The sequence below is a fragment of the Elgaria multicarinata genome, chromosome 9 (genome assembly GCF_023053635.1).
Source record: "Elgaria multicarinata webbii isolate HBS135686 ecotype San Diego chromosome 9, rElgMul1.1.pri, whole genome shotgun sequence".
Taxonomy (NCBI): Eukaryota; Metazoa; Chordata; class Lepidosauria; order Squamata; family Anguidae; genus Elgaria; species Elgaria multicarinata.
The window spans coordinates 20700878-20727781 of NC_086179.1; the positions used below are offsets into that span (position 1 = coordinate 20700878).

Genomic DNA, 26904 nt, shown 5'->3' on the forward strand with positions numbered 1-26904 from the left:
GAACTACATTTACCAGACCTTCTTGCTTCATGTCCATCAAGGGCTTTAGGATCCTCCAATAAGATGATGCCACAAAAGTTCAAAGTTACTGCACCCTATAACACTTCCCAAACAGCAACAGCGGTGACTATAACTATGCAGACCTGTTTTTCAGCATGTGTCCTGGCTGATTCTTCTTGAGCCAGCACCATTTCCCGCTCTGCAGTTATTTGCACACTCTCTCTCAGTGCTTCTTCTAGCTCCTCAATCCGATCATCTTTCTTATGCAGATTGTCCTGGAAAATGATAGGAGACCAGATGAAGTAGCTTGGATTTAAAAGTCAGAGCAAATCAACCAAGTGCTATATAGCACTCTTCAGTGACGGAATTCCACAAAGACAGGTCTTCATACAGAGGAAGGGAGATGTAAAGTGAAGGAAGAGCTGGAGAAGGTGAATGCCACAGCAAAGGTGAAAGTTAGCAAACGAAGAGGATCAGCAGTGCTAGGTGTATTAAGATCAGCTAGTACAGCTGACAGGTTTAGTCTGTGCAAAAGACAGAGATTAACATGCAGCTCCATAGCAGGTTAGTAGGCAAAGGATGTGGTATAGCAACAAGCATTCAGACTTTCTTCTCAAGGCATCCACAACATGACGAGCAAAGTGTAGGAAATCAGAAGGAGTGCAACTTGCAGCTAGTGATTTGCTCAAAGACAAATGCTATCTTTCGGAGAGCAATATTAAGATTTCGCAATCATCAAGCCCTTTTCTATTAAATTAATATGGTAAAGGATCTATGGAAAAGTCTGATGGAAAGATGAAGGCCAGGGGTTCAATCACATCATATTTGAAACTTTCTAGTAGGAACGTAACTTTTTCATGTTGAAATCTTTACATTCTTGTCAAAGACCAAAATGCTATATCAGATGCTTGTTTAAAGTTTGAAAAAATGGGAGTGCAAAAACAAGATGTTTATTCTAGTGTGAAAACTCCAAAATGCATTCACACACATGTGAACATTCTCGGCTTCCGAAACTGTAAATGATTGCCATCCCATGTTTATTACAAAAAATGATCATCCATGAAGTGTTAGGCTCAAGTTACACTGTCAACTAAATGACAGGACAATTCTATAAGCATAGTTAGAACAATTCCATAGGCATAGTTAAGTGCTTTCAATATTGCACTACTTCGTGACTACTCTGAATATTCAGATCACAAAGAAAATATTCAGATCAGAAAGGGCCTGCCTGGCTTCTGTGAAGTTTACAGTTAGTACTTATTAGTTACTATGTAAAATGCTAAGAACTAAAGTAGCAGAATTAAAACATTCCCTTCCTGCTTCTGATGAATCATTTCAACTCTGAGGAATTGCAGTGGTGGTAGTGGAAACATCTTGAAAGCAGCTTGGCTTGGCACCCTTCATTCTGCTGTTTAATATTTTATATGATCACAACATTTGCACAATATTCATGCTTGTGAAGATGATACCGCAGCAAAACAAGCTATTGCTAGTTCGGTAAAATTCACAAGTTCCAATAAGCCTGTTTCACTACATAGACGTACTTGACTGATGAGAGAAGTGCAAGCCTTGACTAGTGATGAGAAGGGTGCCAAGTCCTGATGTTAGCATTAGGGAGAAATTTACTTGGTTCTCATTTTAATGCAAACCTACCAAATTCACACTTCCCTAATTATGCGCACCAAAACTTAATTATCCTACAGTATTTACACTTCTCCAAATTTTGAAATGCAGTTCTCTGATTAAAAAAAAATGCATACAACAATGCATATTACTGAAAATAATGTTAAAATGCATATTATGGGAAATTGGTTGCAAAGATGTGCATAGTAGGCAAAATTGCATATAAAATGCATGTAAGAGAAATTCACATGAAAATGCATATAAATTTTCATGCGTTTTTTTTTTAAATCACCAGCTGAAGCGGAAAGAAGATGAAATATACTTAAGTGTGGAAATAGGAGAAACTAAAATGAACAGAATCGTCCATCCCTAGAGCTAGCAATAATGTATACATATCAGAACTGACAGGAGCAGAAAGCAATGTAAGACTAACATGGAGAAAGGTTCAAGCAGAAACTCAGGAATATGTCTCAACAAAGATGACGATCATGGATTGATCTTCACAGAGTGACTACTCCGGCATCAAGAATGTTGTGCTTACTCCCTATATCTTCCGAAACACTGTTGATTAAATCCTTTTAATGTTGCTGCAGGTGCTTAAGAGTTAGAATTACCCTATACACAATCCTTGAAAATTACAGTGTGCAGTTCTAATTGCACCAGACATAGAAAATACTCATTAGATTGTCTATGTTATGATAGAATCCAGACTCTCACATTCAAAATCTTCAGTGGTGTCTCCAGTTCTGTTTTAAAGTAGAATTATCTGTCCGGTTAAAGCTGATTAGATCAGCTGCGTAGAAACTGAACATATGAAAAAGCAAGAATGCACAGCTGTATCATGGTTTCGAAATGTATTTTTCAGTTGAAGAAAGTATGTACAACAGACCAAGCTTTTCCATTCAGAAATATTAAATGTGTAGGACACTCAGATTCTATTGACAAATACAGATCACAATCAAGTAGCGCAACAATTAATTCTATCTTAATATTCTAATGTGATCAGTATGAAAATTTAACCTGAAATTCTAAGATGTTCTACATATTACTGTATTCAGAGTTACCCATACAACATAATTTAAATTATTAAATAAATATTCTGAAAAAGCTACTCAAATGCAGCAAAATATCTGTGTATAGTAAAATAAGAAGCTGTCAATAAATCATCACAGAATAGGAAGCTGCCTTACATGGAGACAGATTCCCTCTAGCTCAGTATTGTCTATGCTGACTGGCAGTACCTCTCCAGGGTTTCAGGTAGGATGCTTTCCTAGCCCTACTTGGAAATATCATGGACTGAACCTGGGACCACTGAGCTACAGCCATTCATATGCCCAAGCCATTACTTGGTGTCATTATTTTCCTAAGACAGGCCTTTTGGGCAAGAGTATGGAATTCTTTCCTAGCCCCCTATTTGTTCGACCATGAGCCATCTAACCTGGTTCCATGAAAAAAATGTCAGGCCCCAAGATTGGCCCACATTAGCCACCTTCATGCAAACAGTAAGCTACACTAGGCAGATTTGTGGTGTTGGAAACCACGTTTCTAACAATATGGAGCATCTTACTTGATGAACCTGAGAAACTGTTCCACTTGTTTTGCATCCTATTAACCCTATGATTAATGGTTGTGGCGGTGTGAGAAACTCCCACAACTTTTCCACACAACTCAGAAACAACTCTATGAAAGACAAGCTATTCTGAACTACCATATTCTATTTCCTGCAAATAATAGATTCTGTGGAAAAGGAAAAAGGAAGTATAATGCTTTTTAGAGAGCTATTTGAAAAATCCCTTCCCCTTCCCAGAGTTCTCAACTGACTCTTACATTGCAATCTTATATAAACAAATACTCTGGAGTTCAATGGGCTGTACTACTAGGTAAGTGTGTATAGGATTGCAACCTCACCGGATTTGCCAACCAGTCACTGGAGCTTTAAAAATTCCTTCTGGGAACTGTTTGTCTAGCTTTGAGAGCCCTATGGATTACTAGGGCTTGGACTAAATATAATATTCAAGTAAAATTAATATTCTGCACATGTGCAGGAACTTGTTTTGCATTCAAAACTAGAGGTTAGCTCTCAAGGCTCTAATACTCACCTTGTGTTTATGATGAGCATTACGAGCTACCGAGATTCATATTTCCAGCCAGGAAATGCAAAACTAGGTGAAATCACAGTCCAAATGCTACTGCTTACTCACCTAGTGAAGCCCTGAGAAGAAAGGTGTGGTGGAAGAAATCAGCTTTTATCCGGCTGTTAGAGAAGCAAGCTTTCAAATATGTGCAAAACCAATTTAAAAGAAGCTAAAATAGACAATATTATAAATCCATTTTAAGAGTTTCTTTTTTAGTCCAGATGAACTGAGATAACTTTCATTATGGCTTTATTCTTTCTTCCAATACTCTTATGTTTCCTAAATGTCAAGTTTCCATCATCAGAAACTGCCTGTATAAGACAAACACTTTGTTACTGGACACAGGAAGACACAAACTACATGCCTATTACAGACAGTGGAGTAAGAGCTTGGAAGCTTGTTTATTTGGCTGGGTTGCATATGGTCAGTTTAAGAAAATAGGGATCATATTTTAAGCACTATATAATGAATTATTAATTCCTGCCAAAACCACAAAAGCCAAAATTATCTGAAATTGGTGCTTCTGTGTACTAACCCCAAACCCAGTAATGGTTGCCTTCAGAATATCTATTTCTCCCTATGCTTAACTTTTTTGTTTAACTAATTTGTCCCCAGAAGAATAACGGAAAATGAGTTGTATTGGATAAATTGCCTTGATTCTATCTGGAAAAAAGTGGGGGCATCATTTTTATGAAAATATACTCCAAAGGAAAGACTTATCCTGTAGATGGTCAACACAAGAAAATAATCCCTGACAGACAACTTTAAGAAAGACAGATGAAGTGCTGCTTTTGATGAAATTCTTAGGTTTTATTTAATGCCTATACTATGTACAAGTTTATAGCTTGAGTTACTACGGGCAGCTTGACAAACAATTAAGTGGAGAATCTTGGAAGAAATACCTAGGCACAGGTATACCACCTAAGTCCTCCTGACAGTGGTTCAGCGAGATGTGAACAAGCCTAATCTCCTCCTGCATCCACACTCCCCCCTCCCCTGTGTGGCCAGGAGGATTAGTTCAGAAGCTTCTGTTTTTTATTATGCCCAGATTTCTGGCATGTACAAATCTAGAATTGTGGTTAATCTTAACTATGGTTAGTTTAAACAAGAGAGTTTCATAAAGCATGCTTTGAAGTTGGCTTATTTGAAACTGTCCACAGGCCCGTCAAGTTTGGATGACATGGCAAGCTGTGCTTAAACAAAAATGAAAACAAAAACTTCCAAACTCCTCTTCAAGGCCATGGTAAAAGAGAAGCAGGGAAGGGAGAAGTATGCAAGTCTGGGGAAAGGTTTATCTCACTAAACCATAATTTAGCATGACATCTGGATGCAACCAGTATCTGCCTGATTCAGCAAGGGTGGCCTATTTGCAGGCTTCTGATATGGATTCACTTGTTGGATTGTCACCTGCATGCAGAGGTCAGATGCATCTATGATGTATGTGAATGATGGGGGCATGTCCTCCCATCCGTCTTGCAATGCCTTCGTGGGCTAATGGGCATGTGCATGAAACTGCCATCAGGCTCTGGCTCAATGACTTGCACATGAATTAAAGTTGTAGTAGAAGGACTCTAACTCTAAGAGATTATTACAGAAAATACACATAAAATGCTTTGAATTATTTTGTACAAAGCAAAGCACCTTAAACTTTAGTTACAATTTTGATGGTCTGAATTTTTGTTGTTGTTACATAGTTTTGGGGTACAGCACAAAATGTTTCATTACAGCTCCTTCATTCTTAAGTACCCAAAATAACATACAACTGTGGGGTATGAACAGATAATCTGGATTATGGTTATGCAGTTTATGGCAGGGTATGGCCACTTAAAAGAAACAAAATTATCACATGTGCCACTTCATTCCCTTCCCCCCTGCACAAAACTAAACTGATCAAATTTAAGTGACTAATAGAATTAAATGGCCTGTGTGCAGTTTAACTCATGAATAAGAGACAAGAATATGAACAAAATGCTTTACTTATTTAAACTTCTTATGTGGAAAGTGGAATGACCATGACAAAATAGAGGAATGTACAGAGAAGGGGGGAAATGGGTATATCCAATGTTAGTCCTACTTAGAGGATACCCATGGAAATTGATTGGACTTAAGCTAGTCTAACTTCATACTACAGAATATTTTACCTCAAGCATTATCTAGCTTGTTCATCATAAGTGTATGCATAAAACAACTAGGTTCTTGTAGTGTTTCCAAACATTGTTCCTGAATTGATTAGAAACGACACTGTACTTTCATCAAATGTAACCAGCTATACTGATCTTAGAATTTAGCACCATCAGTACACACTGCAGGGTGAAATGGCATTACTGAGTAAAGCAAGGCCAAAATGAGCCATCTACTATGGCTCTTTTCTGCATTTCAATTTCTCTTGGTTCAATCCTATTTATTTTTGCCTCACTGAAAAGGACGCCACAGTATAACTGTGGATGTTACACACTGCATGTGCGGTGCATAAAAATGTATAAAAATGTAATAAATAAATAAATAAAACTATTGAAACAATTAAATTAAGTCCACTACTGAATGCAGAAAGTGACTGTCCAATAAGTCAATTGAAGAAGAGAACTAATTTAAACTGGTGATTAACACCTTCAAGCATCTGAGAAATTGCCAGCCAAATGCCATTAAATACCTATGTATGAAGCATATCAGTATTATTAGTTCGACGCCAAAGCAGAGTAAGACATTTAGAGGCACATTCCCATCTACCTTCCAATAGTTCAGTGCCAATATTTAAAGGTGAGCTAGAAGTTATGTCCCTTCACTCCTTCACTAACTAATGGCTCAATAGTGAGCATTTTCATAAAAGATGGATGAAGGTCAGGTGAGTCCTTGTATAATCAGCAGAACCAATAGCCACCACTCTTTCTTACTTCTTGTGTCCTTTTCCTACACCTGTTCCATAGTCCCACATCAGCTTGCAACATCCTCCCCAATGTTTATTTGGCTCATATGACATTTGATTGACAGTTCCTCCTCCCACGATCCTCCCGATGGTATCCCATAAGCCATCACTGAGAAAAACAATCCGGGCAGCACTCCCTCCTTGCCACTCTTGTCAGAGAACTCTGTAGCCAGTGGGAAAAGTCAACTCAAAACAATGGAAAACTCCGTGGAGCCCGTCACATGACATACAACAGTTGTGCAGGAACTCTCCTCTGCACAGTGTTGATATTCTAGGGGGAGTGTTTTCTATTCCCGCCAGACAACTCATTACTCAACGATGGTGTAAAAACTCCACTGTGGAGTTCTAAAACCACCTTTGAGAAAAATGTTGTCTGAACGGAGCCAGAGGCTTAGAAATGTGGAACATTAGAAAGAAATTATTATTGAACCTTATGTAGATTTCTGAGATGTTTCCTGCTTTCTGAAGAGGAATCAAGGTATCCTGGAAGATGCAGAGCAGGCCCTATTCTGGTAAAATTTGCATGACTAGGTCAGGACATTAGAATTTTATTTTTTCCCCTCTTTCAATTTAACTCCTCCCTCAGAGAAAAGTTGTTAAGATGGAGTATGTTCACATCAACTCAGCTTCCATTACAAGTGAACTTGGTTGTCCATAGTGTTGTTACAATAAGCCTATTTCATGCTGTGAAATATTCTGTGAGGAGTCATTGATGACAATGTGGTACTATGTCAGTGGCTTTGTGGATGGAAGGAAATATGCAATGAACAGGTGTGAAACTAAACAGTGGAAAATTATATGTGCCAAAAGAACCAGAAAAGTATTTCAGTAACTCCAAGAATACTTACTGATGCATGTGTGCTTCTCAGTTTTTCTTCACTAAACAAAAGTCCAAATATCCCAAAACAATTAAACAAGACAATTTTCAGAATCAGAAGTCAAGACTCTATAACCATCTTAAACTGGATGAGCAGATGATATTGTTCCAGTAACTTACAGCTGAAGTGAAGCCCTATTTACTCACTTACCACAAAAGGGATCAAACTGCTGTAGCTGAATGGGTCACACCCAGAAAGCTGGGGGGTGTGTGGGGGAGGTAAAGCTTCTCTTTTAAGCACAAAGCAGCTCCTTTATTATGAATAAGTCTGAAAGCAAAGAAGCAAGTGAGGCAGAAAGCTCAAGTTAAAGATGGCCTTGTATCAGACATGTGATCTCATGTTACCTGCAATTGCTGGGAACTGTCATTAAGATTGTCCTCCCGCCGCCTTGCTTCTTCCAACATCTGTGCACTCTTTTTCTTCTCCACTTGTTCTTTGTGCTTCAGGTTTGCTACCTTTTTATTCTGATCTTTGATTTGCCTGTGAAAGGGAAAGCAAGTACTCAAATACTTGTGCAACCTAAACTTGAGAACAGCAGTTATAGGAGCATTGGCCTGGCAAATGTGCTCATGCCAAAGAAATGCAAGCGTTGAGGCTCTTCAGAGAAAAGATCTTCAACATAGGAAAACTGAGCATGATGAAACAAGCAGTTAATTTTGAGTCTGTTTTATAACCTGATAATTGGACACTTAATTTCATCATTATAGGACTGCAGATTTAACAATGAAACAGGATTACAGAAATTTTCAGTATCTTCTTACTACATACACACGAGTACCCTTTTGCCTTGCCCCCCATCACTGTAGACAATTTTTCATATACTAAGTGTACTAGTTATAAAAGCCCACCCTATAACAATAAGGAATTTATTGGAGAAATCCAAAATCCCTGAATAAACAGTCTTCCATTACACATGTATTTGTCATGGTTAAAACAGCACTCTCAAAAGATAAGTGAAATAAAATGGAGCTTTAGCTTCATATGTTTTAAAAATATTTCACTTGGGGTCCAACTTAAAGTAACAACTTACTAATGAATCAGCACGTTAATTTGTGTATATGGAATTATTGCAGAATAAAAAAAACAGTTCTTTAAAAAAACATTAGAATTGGGGCATTATAGAAAAACAACTCTCAGAAACTAATGAAGTATTTGTGGTACACTTGTGAAGAATGGCTAAACACACACTCGAGGGACAGTATCTAATACTGCTGTGCTCCTATTTCTGTTGCACTAGCGTTTTGCTTGTTTCTGATCACTGCAGATCTGCTAACTTCCTGTTGCACTGGCAGTAGATCCCGCTAATGTGCAGGCAGATACTGCCCTAGATCTGGGATGTCCAATGTGGTCCCCATGGACACCTCCCTTAGTACCAACCAGGCCCCCTGCCCCACCTGATTTATTAGAGATTAGATATATTCTTTTATGTTTTAAACAAGGCTGTATATTTGGCAAAGCTATTCAATGAAGGACCCCATTGTTAAAGCAAGAGATCTCAACTCCAAATCAGACAAAATCTTGTGAAAGTGTTACTGTGCAAAACAAATATACTAAGTGAAAAAAGACATGATGAGTATATAGTCACTGAAACCTACAGCATTACATCTTCCAGAAATGTGACTATCACTTCAGACAGCTTTAAGATTACATATGGAAACTACACATCATTTCATAACAGAAAAAGAAAGCCAAAGTGTTGCTCAAATACATGACAGAAACCCGCACACATTGCAAATCTGAGGTAATACTTCTAATGACAAGTCAGGAAAAGTATCTCATTTTCTATGTTATCCATCCTGGAGTAAGATTACTACAACATTACAGAAGTATAGGTTAAACAGGGAAGAGAAATGAGTGGAAGTTCTTCATGAACAGAGCTTCTTAGAGAACTTGCATAATAGATTTCAGAACCCTTTAATCTTCACAATCCACCAGTGGCTGCATCTTAAAAGGAAAAAGAATTACCTCTAATCCCAGACATGGAAATACCTTAAAACTAAACAACTATCTGGGTAAGCAAGTTCCAACATTACATCACACTCTGGCACAATTCTAACACCAGAGGAGGTGATAAACTTGCGTCTGAACTACTCTGCTTCAAACTGCAGATGGCGGACTCACATCACCACCACCCTCAAACTTATCCATACAGGAAATTAGCTTTGATACAGAAGCGTTCTAGCCTAGCCTTCTTCTAGAGATGCTAGCCCTTTATATGCATAGGAGCGTTTTGCATGGGGAAGCATTGCAACACATACACAGCCTCCCCACCCATCCTATGTGAAATGATAGTCATATTATAGTTTGAACCTCCTCTGCTGTTTGTAAGTAACAGCTTCTGAAGCAGAACTCTGCATATGAAGGGTTGAGGGATGGCTCAATTATCAATGGCTTCTGCTGAGTTAAATGGATAAAGCGGGCTGTGACACAGGTAAGGCAGGAAGTAAAAGCAGTTTCTTACTCAAGATACAGGAATCACTAAAGGCTACACATTTACTTTTCCCCATGTAAGTGAATATCTGCTATTCATTGGATGAACAAAGTGAGGCTTTTGGTTTAACTAGGTCACCTGGAATTTTAACTTTTTTTAAAAAAAATGGTAATCTGATAAATCTGTTAAACAGTGAGATAGAGGAACAAAATCTGGAATGCATGTTCAGGTCATAATTCTATGTTTCAAGCAAATTTTCTTACATTTTTTTATTTTAAACATTCATTTGCAGATGAAGGACTAGAGATAGTTTGGTAGGGAATGGGTAAATTATACCACAAAGTGAATTGCACCGCTAGTGCTTGCACAACAGTGCTAGCAAATCAAAGGCGGTGTTCTTGACAAGCATATCAATTCTACATTTCAATTTCAAAACCAGAGGCTATTTCAAGGAGAACAGGAAAGATATAACATACACCTCAGTGTTGTGTGGTGTATAACGTAACAATTACAGTTGGATCCATTTTCCTCGCGTCAAATTGATTCTATGGGGAAATCCAGATTTAAAAATCATAAAGAAAATGTTTTTCTGGTGGACCTGGATGGATAAGATGATTTTTTAAAATTTTAGATCAATTATTGGGTGCTGATGATGAGTTTTTCTCATTTTTGGCTTTGCAAGATAAATTTGATTTGCCTGTTACAGCTTAATGATAATACTTGCAATTACAACGTTTGTAAGCATCCAGATTTGGTCCCACTGCTTTCACAGCCTCAGATTCCCCCTTGCTATTGGAAACACTTATTGAAGCTGATCAGGTATATTGACTCATGATTCTTGTTTATAAATACTTATTGCCAGTGAATAAGATACACAGAGTCTTAAGCAGGTTTGGAACAGGGAATTGGATTGTGCTATTTCCCTAATCAATAGACTGCTGCTTTGGCATCTGCATCTGAAGTATCTGTAGATCTTCAGTCATGTCTTATTCAGCAAATCTGTGTCTACTGGACACCACACCTCTTCAATAAAGGTTTGTCTAACTAGGCTAATTGTTGGAGGTGTTCCTTCGATCTTATGTTTTAAAAATGCCCAACAGTTACTCCCTTTGGGGAGGAAGTTATTATATGGATAAACTTCATATTGGAATACCCTTTTATTATTTTAAACTATTTACCTGCTTCTCAGAAGTTAACACATGCTCAGTGTAAATGGATTTTTCATGCTGTTTTGAGCACCAAAAGACTGATACTAAAACACCAGAAGGCTAAATGCTCACCTCCTATAATGAAATGGACTGAAGACTTAACACTAGCAGTAAGCCTGTGTGCACCAGCTGCTGGGGAACATGGATGGCAGGGTGCTGTTGCACCATGTCCTGCCTTGTTGGTCCCTGGCTGCTTGGCCACTGTGTGAACAGAGTGCTGGACTAGATGGATCCTTGGTCTGGTCCAGCATGGCACTTCTTGTGTTCTTAACATTCGAAAGAATGCTTATAAAGGTGACACTTGCAAATGGACCTATATACGGATATTTTGTCTGCTTTTATTGAAGTTTATGTATAATCTCTTTTTCCTTTTTCTTTTTAGAATGCTGTAATACTAAAACGAACACCTTTAAAGTGTTTTTTTTTGTTCTTTTTCGTTTGTTTGAATCTTATAATTTTTTAAAAAGATATTCCTTAGTGAGATATCTCCTTTGAAGATAGAAGTACTGGACTATAGCTGGTGTGCATGTTAAGGACACAATTTTGTGTTTCAAATTCAATCTTCAGCTTGACTTTGACACCCATTTTCAAGAGGAGGGGATGAAAGATGAAAAACAGGGCTTAATACATCAGAAGTAAAGGCTCTCAAATATTCTTTCATTCTCCAATCAATAATTTATTTATTACGGTCACAGACCAGCAAAATCAAATTCATTCTAGTAGTTCCTACAGAAAACTTGGGGTGGAGCAATGCCATCAGGGTGGGTGGAGGGATACACTTGAGGTTTTCACCCTCCCTCCCCACAAAACAGGAGTGGGAGCAGAAGGTCGACAGCCATCCCGCTAGTCTGAATGCAGTTCCTGAATTGGAGGAATTTCTCATCTCCAAGGCTTGAAGGCTAGTTCTGAAAAAGCAGGACTGCCCTTGTTGATTGTGACTATTGCCAAAGATAGAGCAATGACAAATGGGGAGTAGCGTCGAGGAAATCGCTGTGGCTCAGAGGTCAAGCATCTCCAAGTAGGGTTGGGAAAGTTGCTGCCAGTCAGTGTAGACAATACCAAGCTAGATGGAACAGTGGAATAAGGCTGCTTCCTACGTAAGGACTGGAACATTCTATCCCCCTAGTGTCTGTATTCGGCAAATGTATAGATCTGCTTTTTTTATTTATTAGTACTTAAACACACAGAAACTGAGCCAAGAGGAGTTCTGTTTGAGAACCACAGATCCAGTTAACTACAGTTAACTTATCAAAGTCCTGAACACCAAATACATGAAATTTAATTCTCAAAAATAAATGCATGTCATATATACTCACAATGATGTATTAATGTCTTTAAAAGCATGCATTATAAAAGCCACAATGACTAGTTACTTTAGGGTCACTTTTCCTAAACTGTGGTCAGCAGACCACTGGTGATGGTGGCTCTTGGAAATTTTTAGATTTTTAGATAAATTTTTAGATAAATTTTGCAAGACCATAACATAAATAATGGACATAAAATTGTAAGAAGTTTTTTAATTTGAAATTTAAAATGGCTTGTTCTTTAACAGTGCAAGCAGCTATGGCAGAAATATCAGAGGCTACAGCTGCTCTCCAACTGAAAGAAGAAATGCACAGAGTTAAGGAAAAGGAGAAAGGTTCCTAGGTAGTGGGTAAAGGTGCCACATTTGTACATGCTCAGTGTCTTGAAGTTGTTTTATCAATCTAGGCACTATTATTCAGGACACAGCAGCAACATGGAGACTACATGAAAAGTTTTGATGTTGACATTCCACTTCATCTAGAGAGTTCCAGGCTATATATGAGAGAATTTGTTTGTATATGCTACTACCACTCTGAGGATCAACTGCTGTGCAGGAGCTTTTTGAATGCCTCCGCCTCCCAAACATAGCAAAGAACAAGCAAACCAGAACTGTATCCTGCAATGTAACAAAGTTTAAGAAATGCTATTTGAGATAAGTGAGGCTTTAAAAGCAGTTAGCCAAAGAGTGACTGTTCAGATATGTACCAACAACATTAGACATGTGGATACCCTTTGATTAGATATTCTTTTGACCTTGTTTGCTTCAGCAGATGACCCAGAGAAGATTAGGGCCCTGTCTGCATCCCATCTGTTCTGCTGACAGTTAACTGAAGAGGCTTCTTGACATTTAAGATGCTAAAGACTGTTCTCTTTGCAAGTATGCCATCTATGGAAGAAAACTGGAAGTGTAATGTTCTTCGAGCCTTAGGAGACTCTTAATGTGGCCAGTGAATCAATTTATTCCCATGCTTCTATTTAGTATCAAGACTATAAGGGATTCACAAAGCTAACCCTTTAAAGATATTACTGACATGAGAAAGGCCACCTTGAAAGATAAATTTCATGGAAAGGTTAGGTAATGACTGAAAATCTGACTCATTTTACAAGAGTCATACTTTCTCGCTGTCTTTTCTTTCTTTTTTTGCCCTTTTCTATGCTGTTGCCCATTTGATTTTTGTTTTATCATCTTACAGCTTTATAAAAATGTTAATAGTGATGTTAACCTGTAGGATGTTTTCATTTAAATCATTTTCCAGTTCAGGCCTTTAATGCACCCTCCCACCAACCTCTTGCCATTAAAACAATGATCATCTACTAAGTATTCCAGAAGAAATTTGCATGAAATTGGACTTCACCAGAATTTTAAAATTGTTGTCATGATCACAGATGAGATAATGATGATTGAGAAAGTGGGTGTGGAAAGATTGCAAGGACAATAGATAAAAGAGAGTGACTACGTTTTTACACAGTGCAGTAAATATTTAATATGCACCCAGTTCAGTCCCGAAATATGTAATAAGCAATGTGGTTAAACGTCTTTCTTCAGTGTGTACTCAGAAGAAACACAAGACCAAACAAAAAGCTGTGCTTTCATTGTATGCATGGGTTATAAGATCCATAATCATCTCATGATTTGAGACAAACTGTTATGGTACCAACTTCTAGAGAGAAATCAGCTGAGTGTTCCATGTGAACAAGAAGCTCCTCCTCAAATGAAAGCTTGCTTTACAGTCCTAGAGACACCAATGATAGGGTTTAAATGCGTTTTGGAGTCTATACCTTGGAAGATTCTATTGCCTCTTACAAATATTTCGGGAAGAAAATACTATACTCTCTAAGATATCAATATGATGCTTTTCCAGCAGTGTGATATTTATGTCAGACACGTGTTTTTTTTTAGAGTAACGCCCTCAACCCACTATGTAAATAAACATGAAATTCACCCTGCAGTGCTCCTCAAATAGATTAATTTCTCATCTCTTTTCAGGTATGCCTCAGACACAATCCAAAAGCTAAAAACCTTTGACGAGAGTTAATACAGCACTGTTAAAATGAATACTAGTAAGTTCAAATAGTCAATTAGGAGTTCTGATCATGAGCTTTTGCCACAAGTCCTCGCCATTTTCTTACATTGCTCTTCACTTTTCCATGGCATTTATAAGACAAGGTAACCAATGCCAATGAAAACAGTGCTTGTTGTTATAAAAGTCATGAAAATATAACTAGCCTGTTGTATGTGTGCCAGCAAGAAGCCCCAAATGGGTTTTCAGAGAGGGGTAGGTCGATTTTATTTCCTGAAACCAGGAAATCCAGGTCCTAAAAACAAATTCCATGTACAGATAAGTATAGAGGAAGGGAAAGGGAAGTAGAATTGAAAACTGAAATGGGTAGATAGGAGAAGTCAGCTTTGTACAAAACTCTTAAAATAGGTTTCAGGAGAGGTCAAAGATGTAGTCAGATCTGGAAGCAGATTCATTCTTGGCTGCAACTCTATCCAGTTAAGTCTTCTCATTAATTCAAATGAGTCATTACTAGCCAATATCAGCACTTTGCCCTCTACCCTCCTGCCCATTGTGCCTAGTCTGCTGGGATTGTGGCAGACTCTCTGGGAGATGAAGAGCGCTGGCCTGTCCCCCTTCACTCTCTCTTCTCCAGGCTTTTCTTCCTCAGTGACATGGATGCTGAGCTGCAGAAGTAGGGTGCCATAGAAGAGGACTAGAACTCTGCAGAGGCCACAAATAGCCAAGGCCCTTTGGTAGCTGCCTGCAGGTCAGCAGCATATATTTGAAAAGAACTGGGGGTGAGATGACAGGCTGAAATCTCTCTTGGGCAAAGGCAGTTTTTACCACCCCCCAATAGTTTCTGGGATCAGAATTTTTATCTGGATCTCAAGCCTATATCTCAAGTCATGTTGAGATTCTAACACAGCTGCCACCTTCCTTACTGGCAGGTTCTCTGTCATTTACAACTACATGACAGGCAGAAGTTCAACCTGTGTCGTTTCCTCAGATCTTTGTCCCACCCAAACCTGCACTTAACAGTTCCTCTGCCTGCTGTGATGTTGTTAAATGTTTATTATGGTTTTAATTTTTGTGAACCGCCCAGAGAGCTTCGGCTATTGGGCGGTATAAAAATGTAATAAATAAAGTAGAATAAATTTGCAAACCATGGAATCATTTTTAAACTTAGTAAATCTTCTGCCTTCATAGTCCCAACCTAAAAGCTTTGGTGGGGAAACCTATATTCTTCCAGCACCATTTCATTCCCCTATACAGCTCTTATACCCTACAACTCCACATCTCCCTCAGCCCACAGCTCCTACACAAACTTCCTCCCCCTGTCCATTCATATACACAGCAATCAGGGAATCTGCAACCCTACACTTATCCTTTCAGTGAATCTAGAAGGCTTCTAATCTATCCCTCAGGTTATGAAATCCTATATCAATAAGATAAATCATTATTTCTATTTCTTCCTTCCACACAGTATAATATCTTCTTCCAAGAAGGCCAGCTATCTGAAGAAGCATGGGTTAGACGTACATGTGGCTTATTCAAAAGAGATACTGTAAATACTTCTCGTCTCTCATAACTTTAGCAAATTTGGTTTAGTGTAAGAAGCACAAGAATGGAAGCCTAATACCAAGTGGATGGGGTACATGCATCAGTCAAGACAAGTTATCTGGGCAAACAGATATTGGGTATTCCATCAAAAAGCAATCCTAGCAAAGAGCACCAAGCAGTAAAGGATTACCAGGAGTTAAGCTAAGGAAATTCCCTGGTGAATTTCTTTTCTACTTGAGGGCCACTTCCCAGAAGGCAAAACCTCCAACCAATTTCCAAAATGGGTAAGCAATCCAGCAGTTGACATCCCAAACAAAAACTGCATAGGAGTTGTCAAAGAACTATTTCAAACAAAAATAGGTGGAATTTCTACCAAGACAGCATGGAATTGTGGCTTCTTCAATGCTAAACAGAGTGGAAAAGACTGCATAACTCCTATAACAAGAATCTTATTATTATGCAGAGTGGGCATAGTGGATCACCCGATAGGATGTTTAAAAGCAGTACATTTGAAGGAGAGAATTAAGCCCTCATGCCCAAATATTTTTATTAATCACTACCTGGTCCTACTTAGGGTTGGCAAACTAGCTAGATTACCTTTTAATGAACACCTACCTCAAATGAGTGTGTATGTGTGATTGCTCAGAAAGCTCCAAAAGAGCTGTGCCCCTCAACTAGAATGGTATCTGTGAATTGCAAATATGAAGTAAGAAAAGGCAATACAATCTCTCAGCCAGTGAGATGAGTAGCAATAGCCCCCCTTTTCCCCTAGCAAGGAAGGCCCAAAGATGACAAACAGGTTCTTATGCTTGCACAAAAGCTTAGCGCAGTCTGTATAGAATTTAACACCACTGTTCTCTAGGTATAGATGGACAAGCGCAAGAAGATAATATCAGCTACTGAGCCCTATGAAAGGTTGCATTTTTGGTATACATGAGGGATCCCTATTAATAAACAACAACAACAACAACAACAACAATTTCTTACCCCCTCTCCCTCTGGATCCAATACCCTGGGTGCATACGTTATGGCTATTAAAAGAGGCTCTTGAGGGCTAGAACTTTCAGAGATGCTACTCAAAGGAGTATTCCTTAAAACCCAACTCTACAATGACATCTGCTGTGGAAGGGATGGTTAAAAACTGACTCTTAGGGAATTCTTAACTGGAGGAGAAGAGCAATGCTTTGTGCCCGAAGGACCCAATACCTGTATATTTCATGTATCGAGATGGAGACCAGGCTCTAAAGCATCCCAAAGGAATGCTTTAAGGTTGTAGCTCCAAGAGCAAACTTTCCTGAATAGCTACATCAGGTGTATTATATATATTCTAAGTATATTATTCATAGCATAAGATTTTGTGATCAGAAGTGGAAAACACAGTGAGATAAACATCAGGGATTTGCCATTCAACCTCTAAGCAGTCGTATGGAATTGCTGTAATTGAGAAGGAAGAAGCAGTTCTGGTATTACTAATAGGTATCACAGAGCTTTGATCAAGGCAACCACTAGATCAGTAGCTGAGGTGTGCCTGAGTAACCTGGGTTGATGAAAACTGTAGCTGTGTCTTGTTCCCTGATCCTCCCAAATGTCTTGGAGATCAAGTAGAAAAGCATAAAGGAGAGTTGAAAGCCACTGAACTTGTAAGGCATCCCACTTGGTTCACTGCCAAACTGTGCCACCTGTTTGTTTGCACCGGTGGCAAAAAGCAACTTAGATGCTATCTGCTGGAGCAAATTTTGATTCAGTTTTGGTAACATAAAACAGGTTCATATGGTTTATACAGAAAACAAAACAAAAACAAAAACGGTCTACTTTGTCATTAATAGCTTCATATACTTTATTCATTATTAATGAAAAATCCTGCAGGTTATATTTCCTTGAATAATCTGAGACACATTAAGTCAAAACAAAAGATTTCAAGATTTTTTAAAGTTTAAAAAATGTCTCTGCAGAGGCCACCAGTGAGGGAGGAAGCAGCAGCCAGGCACCTCTCCACCGTGCCTGGCTCCAGCTCTAGCTGAGAGCCCCCTCCCTCCTGCTGTCACCTGTAACTGCTGAACTTTCCAACTAAGATTGTAGTGCCTGAATTTGCTTTCCTTTTCCCCCTCCTCCTCCTCCCTCCCAATGCCCTTTCCTTTTGTGTCATGTCTTTTAGATTGTAAGCCTGTGGGCAGGGACTGTCAAGAAATACTTTTGTAAGCCACCATGAGAGCCTTTTTTGGCTGAATGGCGGCATAAAAATCCTTAAATAAAATAAATAAAATAAATGATAACCTAAATTATCCTTCTAATGATGCAATTTATTTACTTTGGGATATACTAACATGAAGATATATTCTAATGTCAACTTTTTACATAAACATGGTAAATGAAAATATTGTGCTCCATGCTTTTCTCTTTGAAAGGCAGCCTCCTCTGTCCCTGAACAATATGGATGGTGTGGTCAGCTGGCTGGGGCTTGAGCCCGGCGAGAATTTGCTGGCTCAGCCCCCCTGGACATCAGTCCGCTGATCCCTGCACCTGCCCAATTCCTTGCTGAGCCACTATTTTGTGTAAAAATGGCAGCCTATTTGTCCAAATAGTGGTTGTAAAGGGGCCATTTATGGAAGATTACAGGAGGGGATGGCTGATGGAAGTTCTGGCAAGCACCACATGACTCAGTAGGGTAAGTTCTCCCATCTGTAATATTAAAAATAGATTCTAGTCCTGCTAAATGTATTTTATTAGAAGAAATTGCAACTATTTGTAGCTAGGAAAAAAACAGTTGGCTATTTTCCTCTGGAGAATAGAGATGGCTTTTTCAATTAGAGCCTTTACACCATTTCCCCTTTTTTCTTTTCTTTTTTTTAAACAAAACTCCCTGACAATTATGCCATTTCATTGCAAGCTTCTGGCATATGCCTTTAGGGCAAACACATGTTCAGTATTGCTCACGTCTAGCTGGTGAAATGTGATAAGATCTCTTTCCTGCTGGCTTCTTACCCAATCTGAAATTAAAGCACTGCTTTGCTTGGATTTGAAAAAAAAAATCCTTTATGGTCTTTTGCTCCAGAGTATTTCAGACCTGACTGGAAACATACCTGGCTAGGCAAAACACTGGGATTTGCCAGCCCTGTCTTCCATATTTCACCATCCTCCCCCATATGGCATTAATAAAGCCACATGCTGAATTTTCTGGGGTTCTATGGCACACACAGGATATGAATTACAGTAACAATGTGTTTTTAATTTTTCTCCCACTAGAGGCGATGAAATCAGGTAGTGTTACTGTTATTCTTGCTTCCCAAGTTTATCCTCCTCTATATATGGGTAAGTGGAGTTATTACCAGTGGGGATGCTGATCAATAGCTCAACACAGGCTTTTGTTGTAACTTTGCTTATACAAATATTTTTGGAACTTTAATAACTTCCTTTTGATTATACTTGCAAGTTACGAAAAAGAAACACGTGGAACATTTGGCATAACATTCAGAGCAGTCTATATTCTGAATACTTAAAATTTTGCAAACATCCAACACTACATAAACAATTTTTTTGAAAAAGATTGGTCAATTCTCTCAGTCTTACTCCACAAGCAGTCTTCTGCCCCTAAAGCCACAGTATAAATATTTAGAGAAATTAATTCCAAATAATCCGTACTGATATAATGTATATCAGCCTTCCCCAATCTCATGCCCTCCAGATGATTTGGACTAAAACTCACAGCATTCCTGGCCATGGGCTTTCCTGACTAGGGCTGATGGGAGTTGAAGTCAAAATGTCTGGAGGGTACCAAGTTGGGGAAGGCTGGTGTATAACAGCTAGCTTATTCCTCGTATAAGGGATCTCATCAAATTATTTTGGAAACAACCATGATCTATAATGGTGAATCCTGAGAAAGGATAACCTAGAAATGTAGTTATCAATGCCAGAGAGCACACAAAAGAGAATTAAGAAGAAAAACCAAAGGTACTGGCCTCCAGGAAGTAAACATGTTCTAAGATGCCATTCATCCCAACTCTCCAATCATAACAAACAGTGATGGTCAGATAAAAGTTCAACTGCAGTTTTAATCAGAGGTGAAACTTTCACCCACACACAGGGATAAATCATTAAGATGGAGTAAATGTTTGAAGGGTCTGACAACCATGCATTGCACAGACACAGACGTAGGCTATAAGACCCTAGCCACAAATGGGAAGTGCTATACTGGCCCCTCCCTCACCACCAGGCAAAAATTGGAAAATCTGAGTTTGGATAAGATGCCATATAGACTACAATGAATAGACTATACGGCATCTTATTCATATAGCTTATAGTGTACATAGCTGTGGGAGAAAGCCAATAAATGTGTTTTTCTGTCTCACTCTTGCCTGCTCATCATTGTGGGTGGCATATTTCCAAAGTCTGAATAAAGAACAATAAACACGTCAGGACATTCTAGTTTTATGCTATAAATTATTATTTAGTAGTTCAATGTCCCTGTGATGCTGAGCTGCTTCTCAGTGTCCATTTCCCTATAGCTGTAGGCATTTTGGGCTGGGGCACCTATCTACTTATCAGGCTTCTAGTATGGTGCATGTAATTTTGAAGCCTTTATATATCCAGTCTGTTTCTGCTGGTCAAGATAATTTCTCTACATGTAATTTTTCCAACCTTTTCTAATAGGTGGCAATTAGTGTCTTTTGCTTACTTGCTTCATACCTGGTTGAATAATTAATTGGGCAGAGGTTCCATTGGGTGGGCACATGGAACCTTCACTGCCTCTCCTTCACTTCCAATGTTGGGTGCAAATCCTACATGTGGTAATTTATTGTAATGAGTTAGTAAGTTTTTTGTTTCCATGACTACTTTGTTTCTCCCGTTCTCTTTACTGTAGACCTGTACTGTTTCTTAAATTGGAAACTGCACGTTGATTTCTGACAAAACTTAAAAGAGGGTTCTTTTTCTCTCTCTATGTGATCTAGACTGTTTGGTTACATGCTAACGAGTCAGAGATGGAGGGAATGCGGTTAGGGCTAGCTAGTGGAGACTGGGGGCTTGGCTGGTTGTCTATCTACTCTCAAGTAGTACACTCGACAGCTGGAAGAAACCCTACTGTTCTAAGCGAAGGAGGGTTATGGAGGATCTGGTGGTGTAAGTTACTACCAACTGGCTAGCAAAACAAACCCAAAATAGTCATAGCCCCTATTAGAGTGATCATGATTTCTCCCCCCACCCGCCCCACTACAAGAGATAAAATGGGCTTCAGTGTTTCAGCACTTCAATTTAAGCCTATGCGGCAGGGTCTTGCTATTTACTGTGTAATCTGTACAGCACCATGTACATTGATGGTGCTATATAAATAAATAAATAATAATAATAATAATAATAATAATAATAATAATAATAATAAGATGTACCAGTCTAATAAAATCCTTAAATTAACATACTGACCTTGAAGTGAGGCTGAAGCAAGCAGCAAATCCAGGGTAGGAAATGTGAAAGAGAAAGTTAGAGAAAAGGTTAATGAGAATACACCCCAAAGTTAACACATCAAGAAAAGTGACAGAAGAGCAGCATGGCATCAGAAAGCAAGACAAGAAAGAAAGACAAGGCACTTTCAATCAAAACCCACCGTTTTGGTAAGCTTCCCATCAATAAATATATATATATATCACCAAATTAGATTACACCATTCTATATACAAGGTGTGTTCTGGAAAGTCTTCTTCTGATTGCAATTTGTTTCTTGAAGCAATAGTGAAAGAAAACTCCAAACACAGTAGGGATCACACTGGAAAGCAACTATCTGCTGTTTGAGGAAATCTTTTATGAAACATAGATGTTAGCAAGCTGGCAATTCTGGGAAGACTGAGAACTTTCTTCAGGCTGCCCCCTCCCCTCTCAAGTTTAAAATTTATTGCAACAGATTATCTTAATGAGACCAAAATTAAGAGAACTAAAACACTGCAAGCCTTCACATGTTACTCGTAAAGCTTTAAGAAAACTAGAAGTCTTATTATTTTGAACAAACTCTAGACACATATAAGAAAAAAGTTTTCACAAGGTTGCTTTCCTTAAGTCAGCTATACTTCAAGTCTATTACATAAGGTGCAATCTAAAAACAATAATGAACATAGTACTTCTAGACAGCTCTCTGCAATACTGTTGAGCAGTAGAAGTGTTAAAGACTACCCATTGGAGATTACCTCACAGCCATGGGTCCATGAGTTCATTATTGCCCTTTTGGTGTTAATTCTAGTACCCTATTATCAGATGCATCCACAGTCAATTTCACTGATAAATATGAGATCTACAGAGAAAATTAAAGAAGGGAGTACCAATTTGCAACATTATCTCTTCTTGTTTTAGCAAGTTCTAAAAATGTTTTACAAGATACAGTTGACTCTTAAGTAGTCACTGTTATAATTTTAACCCAGACCCCACTCTTCCTCCTCAAGGAACCCTTTCCAATATTATACTGCTTGATGCAAAAGATTGTTGTTGTTTATTCGTTCAGTTGCTTCCGACTCTTCGTGACTGCTGCAAAAGATTACTCAGTGTGATTTAAGTGCTCAATTAAATACTCAACAGACTGGTTCTATGGCAAATATAATTATTATGTAATGTTAGTGATTCTTTATTTTCTTACCCTGTATTACTCAAAGGCTTCCTTCCACATATAATTTGTTAACTAGTTTAAGCCTACTTAAAGATATTATATTCAAAATCATGCTGATTTGGATAAAATTAAATGGCTGTACTCTAAATTTCTGAAAAAATGTACCTCATTTCCAAGACATTTCACTGGATTAAATAAATCAACAATACATATTCCTGGAAACTGAAGACTGTTTCAAAGAGATGTGGTTAGAAAGAGGGTGGGTCAAATCAGCTAAAGGTTAAATTTCTATTGTGAAGGTTTAGAACCAACAGGAAGTTTTCATCAACAAAAGCTGTTACAGGTTTAGAGCCTATTCACTTTGGGTCAAAATCAGTCTGAAGTTATTTTGAAAACTCATTGGGGATTGGGGAAGGGAAAATATAGAAGTCAGGAAAAGACAATGGAGCAGGTTACCTCTGATTACAGACTTTTCTAACCTCCTCTAAATAGCAGTAGAAATATTTTTAATTTGGCAGCATAAAGAAGACTAATAAGATGAGCTTGATTTACTTAAATGTCAAATATTTCAAAGAAGAGAAATGGTACATTAGTTTTACAAGACTTTGTACTGATACCAACTTAAGCAGCTGGCAACAAAAACCTAGCAAGCGTTGGAAGCCTATGACCTGGCAATTCAATCAAAATTAACCCCACACTCTAAAAAACTTCTTTACACATTTATAACATGCTCAGAATTGCTGAGCAGTGTGGAGTCATTCTATGACAACATTTAAATACACAACTTTCTTTTAAACTACATCAGTGAAATTGACTTAAACACAAAGGAACAAGCAATTTCTCCAAACAAAGCAGGCCTAAGCAAGCAGGATCGGCTAGAATGAAACCTCTCACGTTACAAAATAATGCAACCATTATTGCAAGCAACATTTCTCTTCAAGCACACATGCTACCCACATTCCTTACAAAATTCAGAATCAGTCCCTCTTCCAAGCCTCAAAAAGTGTATACCCCTGACACATAACTTTATAAATTTGTACAGTGGGAATATAAAAAAAATTCTAGGTAAAGTGTGAGAAAAACTAAAAAATCTCAAGACATTTTGTTGTTTTAACATGCAAGAATATATTTTAGAAGTACGTTGCTTAAACTGGAGACTATTCGCAGGACAACATTTTTAAAAATTCTTTTCATTTAGGAATTACTTTCACTTGGCTTTAGTAGGAACAAAACTCTTTCGTCAATCTCAGAGGTCTTTGAATTCAGCATGAAAGACAAACTTCCTGAAATGCAGAATAGGCATAGGCAATTGCTCGAGGGATTAAAACTTGATTGCTACAAGACAAACATCATCTCTATAGCTAACATGGATAGAATTGCCCTGGTTTTATCTTTTGCCATTTCTTTTGATTGAACTAGAATAGTTACACTCAACAATATGACTACTAATAAGTATTATAGAGAAAATGGATTATTATTCTATCTTAAATTCTGGGTGCACACAAAAAGACTACTGTATTTTTATTCCAGTTACTGCCCTTTGCCCTAATTTCAATCCACATGGATTGAGTTCCCTTTTATTTAATTTTTCTTCACAGAAGATTACCAAACTAAGGGAGCAATCTTATGGCACCTAGACATTGTCTGAGGCGCCATGGGATAGTGGGGATTCTGCCCACTGAGATCAGTGTCAGTGCTCTGAACTCAAAAGGGGGAGGGGGGATCCGATCCCCCTTTCCCATCCCTTCACAGCCGGTGTAGAAAGAACTGTGCTGTGTAAAATTGACCTTGGAGAGGGGGGAAACATGTTCTGGTGGTGGGAAGGGGAGGAGACTGGAGAGGCCAAGATATGCGCTATCCTGAGCCTATTCCCTCCCCCTTGAAGCATCCTTGTTAGATGGGCTGAATAGTCCATCTAGCAAAAATCAGGAAAGACAGAGGAAAGGGAAGTTAACCTGCAAACCTCTATTTTTAAATCCGCAAACTGTTATTTTTAACCCCCAAGTGAAAGTTATTCTATGAAATTTACACTACTCCAACAAATTAGATTAAACTGTACTGGAATCATCAGTGTGGTAAAACAGACAGCTTATCACTTGCTAAAAGTTAAGTAAGGGATGCAATAATGAAATATTTTTAAAATAAAGTATATATTGTTAATGAGTTCTAATTGTATATATAATACACAATCCAACAATCCAAGTACTTCTTCCTGCACGCCAAGGCTTTCTCAATCCCTTTTTCTGATTATAACTTCACATTTATTTATTTATTTATTTATTTATTTATTACATTTCTATACCGCCCAATAGCTGGAGCTCTCTGGGCAATTCACATGCTGCTTTATATATCGCATTTAAGGTTCTATGAATTTTAAGGGTAGCTTTTTGATAGTGTGCAAGGTGATGTGGTCATTAAGTATTGTAGAGACTATAAAGTACACACCTAGAGAGCTGTGAGGGCATCCCAGGGACCATAGGATGGCTTGGGGGAACTCCTCCAAAGTCAGAAGGGGGAGTTGGAGACCCCAGACCCCTTCCCCTTGCAGCTAGGGATGGAGAGAACCATGATGGCTGCCTCCCTAAGGTTGGAAAAGTGACCTCACAAGAGGATTAAAAGGGGGGAGTTCCAGTGGGTGGGGAGGTAAGGTGACTGGAGAAGCCAGGATACAAGTTATCTGGAATCAGGAAAGAAAGAGGACAGGGAGATGAAGATTGCCTCCACTGCTCCTCCCACCCTGCGGCTTCAGCTCAGCAGGGCATAGGAAACTTGGAAGCCTCCAAGTTCTGGGGCTTCTGAGGTTATTTTGGAGCTGTGTTATCTTTCAGTGTTTCCACCCTTTTTAAAACACACACACACACACACACCAGCAACAACATTAGGTTTTATTTATGCCTGAAAGTTCAAATGAAATACTGAAGAGCACCAAACACCCTGATATTTTAACATCTGACTATACTGATGTTCCCTGAATGAATTGTTAAAATGCAATTAATGTGCACATGCGCAAATAAACACAAAATGTTGGCTGCAGCAAACTCCAACAGAAATTGCAGCCAGCTAGCTCGAAGCACATTCCACCAGCAAGAAACAACAGCCTTGTAAGAAACTCACTTTCCTAAAAAGTCCCATACAAACCCCCCTACAGGCTGCAGTGCAGGGACAGACACCTGGTAGGGGGAGGACAGTCTGTGTGAAGCGTGCCTTCTGAGAAGAAGCATTGCCAAAGAAACCACACGCACAAACAAACCAAGAGAGCCAGAAAAGACAAATAGAGGGGAAAATACAAAATGAACATCAATGAGACATTATGTGATTATGGGATGACAATACAGAGAGCAAGTGGTTAGTAAGAGGAACTGGAGAACTAGACATTTGATATCTGAACAGAACTGCAAAAACAAAACAAACAAACACAAAGTTTTTGCAAATCAGGTGCATTTTTTTAAAAAAAATTAATTAAAAAATTAAATTAAAAAAAAAAGCTAGAACACTTCTGAGAGATAGGTGCCCAGTTCATAACACACATATTCTTTATCAGTAACTTTAGCTGCCTATTCATTTCCAGACCCAATCCATAGCATTGGGTGTGGCCTTCAAAGTCTAATTGATTTGAGACCACATTATCTGAAGAACCACCTGTATGAGCTGTCCCAAGCATTAAAAGAACTGTTATGCTGGCAAGCAACATGGACAGGGCTTTCTTAATAGTGGCCCCATAACTTTGGAATCCCTTCCAAGAATATATTATAGCCCCTCTCAATTTTTTTTTGTTCCAGTCTGCATTTGGCACTTTAAAATATCTTTACTGCTGGCTGATGGTTTTTTTGTTTGTTTTTATTTGTAATTGTCATTTTCCTGTATTTTATAATCTTCTAAACTGCCTTGTGAGAGCAATGCAGCCTGAAAAGGTGGATTAAAAATCTTTAAAATAGAACGGTATTTTCAACACTGTCAGACAAGTCTGGGAGGAAAGCTTAACAGTTCTGCCAGCAACATGTTCACTTTAATTCTGGAGGAACATCCAAAATGACATTTTGGCAAGATACAGAGATGTGGAATTGGACAAAAATTAGATATTGATGGAGAAAGTTAGTTTTGCAAGATATCTGTAAAAATCTGACAAATTCAGTTCAAGGAGAATTGTAGGAGGGGTAAAGCTTCTGCATTTCCATGTCAACATTTTGGAATGAATCAATAAAGGAAATTTATTTTTCCTTGTGGCCATCAAAACACCATTTACAGAAAAGTTCAAG

The 26904-nt window shown here is 38.4% G+C and overlaps 1 protein-coding gene across 3 annotated transcripts in view; it reads right to left on the reverse strand.

Moving 5' to 3' along the window:
• ERC1 (ELKS/RAB6-interacting/CAST family member 1) overlaps positions 1-26904 on the reverse strand; it is a 203268-nt gene that overhangs the window by 102319 nt on the left and 74045 nt on the right. For 2 of the 3 annotated variants that reach the window (XM_063134903.1, XM_063134904.1), the window contains 3 exons: positions 21482-21493; positions 7904-8039; positions 144-275 (listed from right to left, as the gene is read on the reverse strand). In XM_063134903.1, coding sequence (XP_062990973.1) covers positions 144-275; positions 7904-8039; positions 21482-21493 — 280 coding nt within the window. The remainder of the gene's footprint in view (positions 1-143; positions 276-7903; positions 8040-21481; positions 21494-26904) is intronic. The other variant, XM_063134906.1, reaches the window with a different exon arrangement.